The sequence below is a fragment of the Echinococcus granulosus genome (genome assembly GCF_000524195.1).
Source record: "Echinococcus granulosus chromosome Unknown EG_S00194, whole genome shotgun sequence".
NCBI lineage: Eukaryota > Metazoa > Platyhelminthes > Cestoda > Cyclophyllidea > Taeniidae > Echinococcus > Echinococcus granulosus.
The window spans coordinates 90771-102695 of NW_020170574.1; the positions used below are offsets into that span (position 1 = coordinate 90771).

At 42.2% G+C, this 11925-nt stretch overlaps 2 protein-coding genes across 2 annotated transcripts in view; one reads left to right on the forward strand and one right to left on the reverse strand. All coding sequences in view use genetic code 11, as the record gives it.

Annotated features, from left to right (window-relative positions):
• The window catches only part of EGR_10154 (Anoctamin-1), a gene marked incomplete at both ends in the record, with an annotated part of 16265 nt that extends 12984 nt beyond the window's left edge, over positions 1-3281 (reverse strand). Inside the window, 4 exons of the mRNA XM_024499403.1 lie at positions 2317-2592; positions 2798-2941; positions 3130-3209; positions 3242-3281. Coding sequence (XP_024346186.1) covers positions 2317-2592; positions 2798-2941; positions 3130-3209; positions 3242-3281 — 540 coding nt within the window. The remainder of the gene's footprint in view (positions 1-2316; positions 2593-2797; positions 2942-3129; positions 3210-3241) is intronic.
• A 403-nt stretch (positions 3282-3684) lies between these two features.
• EGR_10155 (ubiquitin hydrolase) lies at positions 3685-7989 on the forward strand (the record flags this gene model as incomplete). Its single annotated transcript, XM_024499404.1, has 7 exons — positions 3685-3739; positions 3824-4220; positions 4294-4462; positions 5996-6163; positions 6231-6410; positions 7296-7527; positions 7598-7989. The coding sequence occupies 7 exons, from the start codon at positions 3685-3687 to the stop codon at positions 7987-7989; spliced, it is 1593 nt and encodes a 530-aa protein (XP_024346187.1).
• Between the last annotated feature and the right edge of the window lie 3936 nt (positions 7990-11925).

Sequence of the window (11925 nt, forward strand, 5' to 3'; positions counted from 1 at the left end):
CGGGATAGAAATGAGACAGAAACCGGAGGTGGCTATAGCTAGAGATAAATGTAGAATTCGTAGCAAGCCCTCTTCTCAGAGAAAGAGTGATAGATTTTTGAGGTACCTATTAAGACGAATGGAGTATTCTAAGAAGCGTTCCTCCTTTACTTAACCATCATAATAGAATCATACGAACCTACGTGGTTACCTTCATTTCTAAGATGAAACTATGCACGTATGGGTACCGAATCAGAGGCAGCTACAAACAAGTGCGTTTGCGATTTTCAGGGACAGCATCGCTAAATGAAACAAAGCGGAACACAGGATCCTGAATCAGTAGTTGGACCTTAAACCCAAAATCTTCCATGTACCTATCCAAAAAGAGAGGTAGGTTGTGCTTCTAAATACTGGCAAAGCAAACTTGACTCATTTTCAACTCGTGTAAAACACAAACTATTTTATTCTTATTTTGTGAGGATGGGAAACTGCAACAGACACATCAAACAACAAATATAGTGTTCTTTAGTTGTCCAGAACTGTTATATTTAGAGTTACGAACAAAAAAATATGACCGACGCCTAAAAAAGCTAAAGTTGATGCTGACTTAGTAATAGTAAACAAAATCATGCAGTTAACGCGAACTTAGTGCCAAAGAATACGCCGATGTCCGCTGCTAAGGTCGTTAGGGCCCAGATGATCAAAGCCCACCCGAATAAATCATTTATTTGATTATGAAGTGATATATAGGGCCTGGTAGCAGTAGCATTGTGTATACGTTTAATCCTTTAGCCCTACATACTTCTCTTTAGAAACTGTTGCCCTCTCAGCATAACAGAGAAGGAGCTTAAAGGAAAAAAAATCCAAATCAAATTGATAAACCATTGGAATCGACAACAGTAGGTGATTGACAGACAGTAGTACAGGAAAATGCTATATTTATAATCCCATTAATTTCTTACTTGATAAACGTCTGATAGAAATCGTAAAGTGGTCAGTCACACAAAAAAGAATAGCTCTGGTTCTGAAATATGCACAGAAGATGAACCAAAGTATAATACATGAAATTTCTAGCACTAAAGAAAAAAAAACAGGGTAAAGGGAATGCAGCAGGATTAATGAACGCAAGGTAGTATGTCAGTTGTTTCGCGATCAGCACATTACCTTAAAATCACACTCGACTTTACCCTACATTATTGTAGGCAAGGTGCTTACCATGCATGCAGCCACACTCGCACAAAAATGAGCAACCACCAGACGACAAATAGCAGAAATCATGAAAAAAGCAACCCAAACTAAGCTGGATTTAGCAGTCCCATCCAGTGAATGCCCTACCAAGGGTCAATGCAGCATCTGCTGGCAAGAATCGCCATAATGAGACCTCAAAACTATCGAGAAACTCAGCGTTTATTCGTTGCTAGGCGATTTAATTCAGTCTGTCTGTTTTTCTTGACTAATTTCCTCTTTTAGATGCAAATTAAATGTAATGAATCGGATGAGGGTGTGGATGAAGCGGTGGAGACAGTGATTCACGCGTATACACAAACACCAACACGTATTTAGATAAGATCAAACAACCAAGGAGTCACTAATAGTATTCAGTCTCGGCCAAATACCACGCAGATGACATCAATTTGGCGCAACTGAAGAAAATGGTGTTAGTTACTTATTTTAAGTGGTCACGTAATCATGCAGCCATTTTAGTTTCCGGATACTTGTTCCTGATGCTGGTGACACGTTATATGTGTAGCGATTTCGGGTCTAGATCTCTCAGCTGAAGAACAGATTTCTTGAATTAAGCTTACCGTTTATGTGGAGAGTTTGTGATTAATGAGAATGAGGTCACCCTGAGAGAGACATCGGTGTGTTTCAGGCAAAATGCATTTGGCAGCTATCAGATCGTGAGATGTTGCAGACATAGGATTAGCATTTACCAAAATATTCATATGAGGTGAAAGCGACGTCCAAATATGTATGTAAAACCTGTAAAGTGATGAAGGACATGCGGAAAAGCAAAAACAGTCAATTATAAATGGAAAAACACCCTGACAGCCTTTAAAAGTGAGAAAATATTAGAGCAGCCATCACAAAGGGTCAAAGGCTGGAGGAAAAGTGTTTAAAAGAAACAGACAGATTCCTTTTGATACTTGATAAGATCATCCGCCTACTACAGAAAAACGGTACCAACAGCAGTGATGTCAAGCAGTTCTGAAGGAACCGTTGCGGAAAAAGGGTTAGATAGCCATGCGGTTAAAGAAAGTGGACAAGCTTGTACTCGAATGGATGGGAAAAGGATGCCCAATGCTTACAGGATATACTCAGGCATTGCGAACGTACCTGTTTCAGAGGCTTTCTGAATTGCAGAACCTCAGCAACTCTAATCATTGTAGACCAAGATGCGTGGAGTTTCACAAAGACTAGGTCGTCGTTTGCCAGGATAGCGGTCTCCAGAGGATTTCGATCCTCCTGATCACCAGTCTGCGCGTAGCCACGAACAGCATCGGCGTCGCTGGAAGGCTGTCCCATAGAGTCCAGAAGGAAACCAGCCTCATCTTTGAACCCTGGCTTCTGAGGGCCCGTTTTGGCCAAAATTTCACCTTGGCAGTTCTCCACCTGCAGGCAAAATCAGGACATCTTTAAAAAAAAATTAAATGAAAAACTGCTAAGTAATATTCAATGGTTTAACCCATAATAAACTCAACTTGCAGAAGAAAATAAAGAACATGATCATAAAATGCACAAATGAATATGTAAAGGAATATAAATAGAAAATAGAAGGGCAGAAACACCAATACAACAAAATAAATCACAAAATGACCTCAATTTCGATCATTTGTTCAGCTAATGCACTGAGAAAGGCGAAGCGCTTGCTCTTACTGACGGTATCGGTTTCCTCAGCTTTGTAGACAAGAACAAAGTCAATGCGCCGTTTTCTATCTCGAAAAAACATCTCAGGAGACTCCTAAACTTAACAAAAATTAGAGACAAGTGCGAACATCCCACAAACCAAAAGGTCAAAAACCGACAATTTTCCAAAGATACTGAGTAAATACTACCTAGAAGAACAAGTCTGTCTAATCAAAATATCGACAAACAAATAAATACCCAAAAAGTGTAAAATGCCCACATAAAATAAGAAACGCTTCTTACCGAATAATATTCTGAACCATCAAGATTGAAGAGCAAGCCATCCTCTCCCTTTCCCACACATGCTATCTTAGCCTTGCCCACTAAGACCGCTAGGTTAATTTGTTTGTCTTACGAAGATTCGCAAAGGACCCCATGTTTAACGGACCACTCATTTTGCCCAACCGCTCCGCAGCAAGGACTCCGAGGTTCAACAACCTTGAGATTAGGTACGCGCGTGATTCAGAATAGAATCTTGGCTTATATCAACAACTCATTCTCAGTTTGTAATGTAAGCTATAATTTTCATTGTTATTAATTTTAAAAAATATAAAAATTAAATAAGTTGTTAGTGCACAAATAGGTATGCAAAGCAGGCTAAAAATTTTGGTCACACTGCTGCGCACAAATATTTTTGAAAAGGTTTAATTTCTTTTAAACATAGGCACAGCTTGCTCCCAACAATATTGCAGTTAGGCGCCATTTGTTTACTTTTTCATAATTACTAGCGGTGTATTCAAGGATGTCCCTCATCGCCCTTATTCTGGCATAATTTGTTCAGTCCTAGTTGATTTCGAAATGGGACGGCGACGCAAGGGTAAAGGCAATCAATCTGGTGAACCTTCCTTAAAAGGTCCCTCGTTTGTTTATTTTGCGACTGATTACATGTAACAACTACGTTAGAACTCACTCTGGCGTTGCTGTTCCTATTTTGTAGGCGAAGCTTCCGACGACCCAAGTGGCAAGGCTGCAGAAGGGATTGTACCCATGAGAACAGTCTCTTCGGCTGATGTTGAGTACGTAATTTTCCGAAAAATTGATGAAATTCGTACTGAACAGATGAGGTCGGGCTTTTCGGAATCTCGCACTCTTGGAAGTGTTTGTCCGTCGTGGCTGCCATGTCCCGGCTACCGATGCCAACCCAAAGGTTTAGTGAATACACGAAACACTTGTTATCTCCTAACCTGTCTTCAAACCCTCTTTTGTCTTCCCCCTTTCGTGTCCATCCTACACCACATATCTGTGGCTGTCCACTCTTTCTTCGCGGAAGTGGGTTGTCTGCGAGATGTGTGGTTAGAGTCCCAGGCTGAGACAGTACCCCTACTTCGTTTGCTGTGAGTGGCATTCTCATCTGTCATATGCATGTCACCCCTTCGGATAACCGTCAACTTGATTTTCTTGCTTTAGTCTATTGCACTTGGACGAACGAACTCCCTACAAACCCACTGAAGTTCGAACCGGTGAACCGATTTTGCCAAATGATTTTGGCTACCTCCCCACGGGGAAACCACTCAGTCTTGATCCAAAATTCTTTACTGTGCTCAATTTCGAAGTGGGGTGTGAACAGGATGCTGCTGTGAGTCGAGGCTATATTGGAACGGTTATATCAGTCTGTGTTTTCCGATGGTTTTTTATTTGGCTGAGGTATTTGGATAGTTTGTAACGCTTTATAGACATCTTCATTGCCAGCGTCATAGATGTGACGCTGCATCCCTGTTTGGAGCTCGGCGTACGTTTATTATATGAGTGGTTCTTTGAAATCGCGCATCAGACAGGTTAGTCGAGTTCAAACCGGTAGAATGGTCGATTTTCTAAGTCTAAAGATAATCACACTTCCTGATTTCCTAAGCGCCGGTTGGATTTAGCAAAAGGATTATTTGCTATAATTTAAGTAATTCCTTACTATTAGCCAATGAAACATCAAGACTGTGGCGATCGCGTTTTACCTGAGGTCTCCACTGGGAAGGTTTTCAGCCTAGAGTTTTGTCTCATCAACCGCCTTACATGCCACCAATTAAGGGGCATCAGACTACCTTGGTGAAGCATGGAGGTGAAGGAGTACACCGATAAACGGTCGAAATCGTAGTGGGTTGCATAGTCCAGTAAAGAATTTGGGCCGAATTAACCAACCTCGGTTCTATTACCTATTGTGATGCTAGAATAATGGTTCGAGCCAAAGAAATGCCATTATTTTGCGATTATTTGATGATTATTGCGCATAAACTATTGATGCAACTGAGGAGGGACACTTACCTTCGGCGTTAGTGTCACAAATATGTAACGTATTGTTCATCGGCTTAGTAAAACTACTTGCACCGAACAGCGTGTTGTAGAAAATCGTTTTATTCTGAAGTAAATGAGCTGTAGGACACCCTTGATCTGAGGATAATTGCTATTTTAGTTTTTGTGCAGCTGCTGAATTGATTAATCGGGTAGTAAGCGGTGAAGAAGACCAAAATTTTTTTATTTTACATAAATAGTTTGAAGTGCGAAACAATGTTGAAGGGAACACAGTTTTTGCTTCCACAGTGTAAAAACCTGTAATTAATTTCCATTGAAGAAAGGGTGTATAATTTACTCGTTTTCAAAGGTGTAGCTCATCAACCAGATATGCTGAGTGATATAAATGGTATTTTCTCTGCCCGTCTTGAAAATATGAGTAACCCCTTATATTCAGTCACTGAAAGCAAGGGCAATGCTTAGAGTATCGCTAAGGATGCTGAAGTAAATGCGCATTGAGGGGTTTATGGGTGGCTAGAAACAGGTGAGGATCCTGTGTGGCATGACTACTGGCCAAAAATGATTTGAAGTAAATATTTTATGGTATGCATCACATTTGTGTCGGTTTGTAAGTGTTTATTTAGCGTTTTTGGGGTGTTAAATATGTCGCACAGGAGTGAGTGGCACCTGATGCCAGTAAAAGAATGACATGTTTGGTTGCAGTGGTCAGTTTTCCTCAGAGGACCTGATACCAATGTGTCAAACGCAGAGTGCCACATTGTCAGCACGTGTACTATGTGCGGTTGAATGAGCTGCCATTGCGCAGTTGCCTCTGATTTTGAAAACAGCGCTTTAATCCCAGTTGCTGATACATCTTATTTCTTGTCAGGACTGCATGTCACGACTGATCACACAAGTGCACGAGGAGATGGCCACGCTTCTGCGCAAATTCAAGCAGCCCAAAGACGAGGCCTCCACCGAAGACAATGGCGATGATGACAATGACGGCTGGACCACAGTGACAAGCGAGGGCAAGAAAATTAAGGAGGCGCGTCATGTAGGTAGTGCTGTTGTCTCCCCTCTCTGCTCGCCCCACATCTCACAATGCGTCCATTATTTTCTAGGCTCAAGTGGATAACGGGGAGGTGACTCCGATTTCTCTCTTCTTTGGTGGGACACTGGTTTCACGCTCCTCGTACCAGAAGAACTCTCGCCTACCAAATAAGTTGGCGATTGATATGAAGGAGAGGTTCTTTGTTCTTCCAATCGAACTTCAAGATCCTCAGGCATGGATAATTGAATTTGTGCTTGTGTTAACACCATTCATATACCTTAAGGAGCAAGAATTGCTCCTACGGATTTTGTAACGTACATGGGCCTTTGGTAGGCTTTTTCATCACAAAATATGGTTAACTATCAGCAGACCCCTGTATTATCTTCATTAGACTGGCTGTACTAGGTAGTGGATTTGTTTGAGTAGTGCTATGGGCTAGACGACGTTCTACCTCTGGCGTATTTCGTATGCCATTGGCTATTTTGGTAAGTTTGTCAGCAACAACTTTAGAATGGAGTAATGTATCCTCAGATCATCATGTACACAGCAATGCCGTGAGTAGGTCTTTTGTGTGCCTCTTATTTCTTCCAAAGTTTGGGCTTATTCCCGGTCATTTTGCAGACCTTGACACCAAAGCGTTTGCAGTTTCGATAACCCTTCTGTTGTGAGTCATAGCAAATTATTGAAAAAGGGCCTTGACCGTCCTTTTGAGTGAGCTTGTCGGCGTTACCATCGATGTGGCGTCTTAGCCGTCTCTGAGGGTGTTGTAGTTTCTGGTTTGGAAGGACCGATTTACTAGCTCCATGCAATCGGCATGAAGACTGAATTCCAAGAGGCAATCTTGTTGAATCCTTTCATTTGAAATATTTTTTTATTTTCTCGCCGGCTGGAGGAAGATCCTGTGCTTACATTTTCGTGAACCCGTATTTTTAGGCCTTGTTTATTCGTGTACTACTGTTCGCTACGACTCCTTTGATCTAATTCAGTGACTACAACTGAACACAAAAGATTTTCGTCATAACCCCAAGTTAATTTACATCGATGCTTTTTTTCTTCACTTTTTTTAAGTTGGCTAGAAAGGACTCTTATGCGAAAGAAATTTCCATATGTGAAGTCAACTATTCTCCTTTTGAAGGTGGGATGCCTCGAAGATGGATTCCAATTTCTCTCTAGAGGCGAAGTACTCTCCGACTTCAAGGATCCTGTGACTGGCCTCTGCGTGATTATGAATCGTCGCGTCTTTATTGATCGACTTCCTCCCATCCTCCTAGTTCAACTCAAACGCTTCCTTTACGACTCTAACAAGGGTGGCATTCAGAAGGTGCTTAAACATATTCCCATTCACCGTCGTCTCCAAATCGTTGACTGTGAGTGAAGCAATCATAATCACTGAAACGTGGGAAGAGGAGAAGGTATAGGTTTTTTTGTCTGCTACAGCCATTGTCTCGAAGGAGCGGACCTTTTCCAAGGCTCAAGGCGCGTACAAACTGAAAGCCGTGGTCTTTCACATCGGTTATAATGCGGAGCGAGGTCACTACACAGCCGCCACAGTGACTCAGACCAATGAAGTACTATACTACGACGACTTGAACGTCTTTCGGCTTGGACAGGAGGAGGATGTTTGGATGGATATGTTTGCTTCACATAGGCCCTTCGACACACACAGCGCGCGCTGCCGACCCTTGCCACGCGCACAGTCCACTTCTGTGGCGGCGGGCGCGGCTCTGAATCGCCCGCCGAGTATCGGGGAGCAGCCGCGGACGCCCTACCTCCTCGTCTATGTTTCGTGCTTTCAGCAGCAGTCACAGCGGCAACAACAGAGACAATAACCTTTGCCATACCTACCTCTGGTAACTTCTTTCTATGAATAGGCATGTTTGATGTGAGACTGCTTTGTAAATGCTGAATCATTGTGGAAGGGCTGTGTCTGGTTTCATAACCAGTGCAGAGGACTTTTGAAGTCTGCCGGAGATACAGGACTCGGTTTCCTTTAATTGAAGTTTCATTTATTGTGATAAGTAGGAAATAAATCGTGGGGTTGTTCGGCAACGCCAAATCGCATCTCCTCTACTCTCCGGTTTGCTCTACTAAGGCTCCACGTGGGTTGTTTGGGGACATCGCGTAACGTCGTATGAAGATTTGAGAGCATGAAATAAGTTTAAAGTACTGTACAGAGTTTGTTTGAGGGTGCATTGATAGTGTACATTTCTTTGATTTTATCGTGTTTTCTTCGTAAACTGCATAGGTGGTTGAGGTTTAAGTCTTCTCTCAGGTTTTACCTAGTCATTGTTGACAGAGAGGAGCATGCTGCTCAAACGGAGGTGCCAAATGAGGAGACTGAGGAGCCCACGTAGTTTGAAAGTTAACAGTTAAGTCATCATGGTAAGCAATCTATCCCCTCATTTTTATGCCCATTCGGCCGCTAGGACAGGCAGAAGGGACATCATTAAAAATTTGTCTGTGAATACAAAGTAGTTGGAAATATTTCCGCATTCCCATCGGTCAGTGTTTGCTTTTGTTGTGAAAGGCTGTAAATAGATGTATTTTTCACGCCGTGAATTTCAATGTTTATTTGTGAATTCCAAAAGTTTTTGAAGGAATTGACATCAGTTAAAAGTGACGTGCTGATTCAAAAGTTAATACAGGTGTCAGTTATTTTCAGTAAAATTGTTACTTTACTAATCGCTTTCGATTCGGTCTTGATAAAACTCATTTCCATAGTAATCTTGTGGACTTCAATGCAGAGATCATTTGCCTAAACAATCATTAAGTCATCCGTGGCAGTTTGCTTTCCACTGCAAATGATCGTCGATCTACACAATTAAAAGTTGCATGCAACTTAATGCCCTACTTAAAAGTTGTTGAGTAGCATGGGAGGAGTGGAAAAGACTATTTAGATTCGCGCTTATGCGCATAGCCCATGTTGTAAACACAATGTGTATTCAAACAGATTCTGGGGCAGTTGTGATAGTTTACTCTAATTCATGGATTTTAAGGTTTTTTTGTCAGAATTCGCCAATAAATGTTCTTTAAACCGCCCTCATGTCCAATCATTCAATCAGCGGCTGAGCTGACATGTTACTGGATTCATTCAACACTGTAACTGGGATGTTGAATTATTTGCGAAAACAAACCGTGAATATTATACATTCACTCATGGGGAAATGAGGTTAGGCTATATGGTTTCACTCACACCGTGTTTTTGATAGGCCAAACGTTGCAGTTGGTTTGTTTGGGCATCACATGGAGCCTGCTTTGGCCTATCCAACAGGCTAAGCAATTATCTCGCCAACGGATCTCATCAAACTTTGAGGTCTCAAGACAATTCCAATTTATATCGTCAAACAGCTCAAAGGCCTTCTGAATTTTCGCACACAACATCGCACATCGATAAGTTTCAAACATTTGCCAAATGACGGAAGCGACAACATCAACTTTTGCCTTTGTAGTCCTTCTTACAGGTTTTATTGTCAGTGCCATCTTATTTGCTTTTCACTTGCAGTACGCGAACTGTTGCCGCTAAAACTTATTTCCTTTTATTTTGTCCACCTGAAAATGATTTGCTTGAGGCTACTGTAAGTTCCTGTCTAGGTCAACTCTAGCGGTGATGACTTTAGCAAGTTTGATAGTAAATTTTCCAAACCAATTTGCGAACCTCTACGTCACACCAACGTTCGCTACTCTTTGAAGTGCACTAGAATGTATTTTATGAGGTGTACAAACATCTTTATCCTTGATTCGGGAAATGCAGATGAATTAATCGCAGCTTTTCCCAACTGAATATGTCGCCTTTAGAATGCTAATGACAGCAAGGTGGACATTTCACGGGTTCTTCATAGTTGCAAAAAGGAGTTCGAGAACTTGTTAAATATTTGTGTGTCTACCCAGCGACAGTACAAAGGCGGAGCCTTCAGTCCTTGGGTAGCCAAATAATCAAAGCATTGCAGAGCTGCCATTTCCTTTTAAGCGGTTCTCCCAGCTCTCGCCATCGTTGACCCCCTGTAGTCGGTTCTGTAGGAAAGGCACCCACGAACCATTCACGCTAGTCATCAGTTTTGTGTGCGATTAAGGAGATATTTGATTGCCGCGTCGCTGATCTATCTTGGCAATCCTTCTAGATCCGGAGTTTCATCCTGCTCAGGAATTGTAGCGGAGAAGGGGAATGCGCTGGTCATCACAGATGTTCATCGGTAGTCGTAGGAACACTAGCCAAAATATGGTCTTTTAACAAATGATGGGACTTTTCACACTTTTGTGTTGGCAATGTTTTGCGTCTGTTCTTCCTTGCCACTTTGCTCCCATTTTAGTGCTTTTTAGCCACATCTACTTATCTGGGTTCCATCCAGCTATTAGAGAGGTGGAGGAAGTTTTGCGTGTTCACTTAGTTGGTACCCTCACATAGGTACCGCTGACAGCTCAGTAATGAACTTTTCCAGATTGCTTGCTGCTAGTGTCGCTTCAGTTGCTACTAGCATTCCAGCAGGCCGCGGAACTGTTAAAGGGTCACCACAGATTCGCCCATCCGTGTCATTTTCACTTCCTTGTCAGGTTAAGTTTCAACATTCAGCAAGAGAAATCAGGGCAGATGTGCTTTAAAACCAGGCACCCTTTCCGCTTCCACCACTATAAACTGTCGAGACTTCTCTAAAGACGAAGGAGGACGTAATATTCGGACAGAATACGGAAGGACTGGTATGCTACTGGAGTAATCCAGAGGCCATGCAGCCGAGGAGATGTACAGATACGGAGTCTAAAGTGCCCTTGAAGCCAAAACCAAGAGATAAATAACTCATCATTGTAGTAGATTTGGTTATGATTAGTATTAATCAACCGACGCGATTCCAAATGGACCTAGTTTGGGCATTACCTACCCTTCGAGGACAATGAGATTATTTCAACAAGCTGACAATACCTTCGTTTACAGCAAACACCAAAAACTGGTCATTTGCAACTCTCATGATTAAAGCCTCATTAATTACACCAGAAATAAGAAAAGGTGGATTTATGCTTTGACAGTAACAAGTTCAGCCTCTCCCCATTTCACCTCTTCCTTCATAACCTTGAAATGACCGAAGTGGTTAGGGGAGGACATCTTTTGTGGGATAGGTGTTAGAAAAGTGTACTGGGAATCGAGGTTACGCGGGTTTCCGAGTTACTTTTCTCCACCAACGGGGTCAAGGGGGTCCGTTCAGTCCAGAGAATCGTAGAAGTAGTGACCGCTTCTCTCCTGAAAGGTATTGTCAAACAGACGTGCATTACACGGTGAGCCTTAGAATCAGATACAGACTCCGGATTTTGGATGGGGGAAATTTCAGAATAAAAACTTCCTTTTTACTGGCATTTACATCTCCCACCTGAGCACGGTTTGCCCAATTCTCAGACTAGTTGGGAAGCTGATCTTGACAATGACAGTGGCGTATAAAGCGGATCCCTTGGAAAAAGTTTACAACCATTTTCATTACCAATTGTTGAATCCTCTCTTTTGTTAAACTCATGTTAGAGTAGAAGGCAACCTCTTCTGGAACTGCAAGGTCAGGTGAAATGAAGCAGCAACGTTGATTAGTCGGTGAAGTGGGGAGCCAAGCCTGTTGGCAAGACTGTGTGTGTGTGTATGTGTATGTATGTATGTGTGTGTGTGTGTATGTATGTATGTATGTATGTATGTGTGTGTGTGTGTGTGTGTTGTGTGTGTGTGTGTGTGTGTGTGTGTGTGTGTGTGTGTGTGTGTGTGTGTGTGTGTGTGTGTGTGTGTGTGTGTGTGTGTC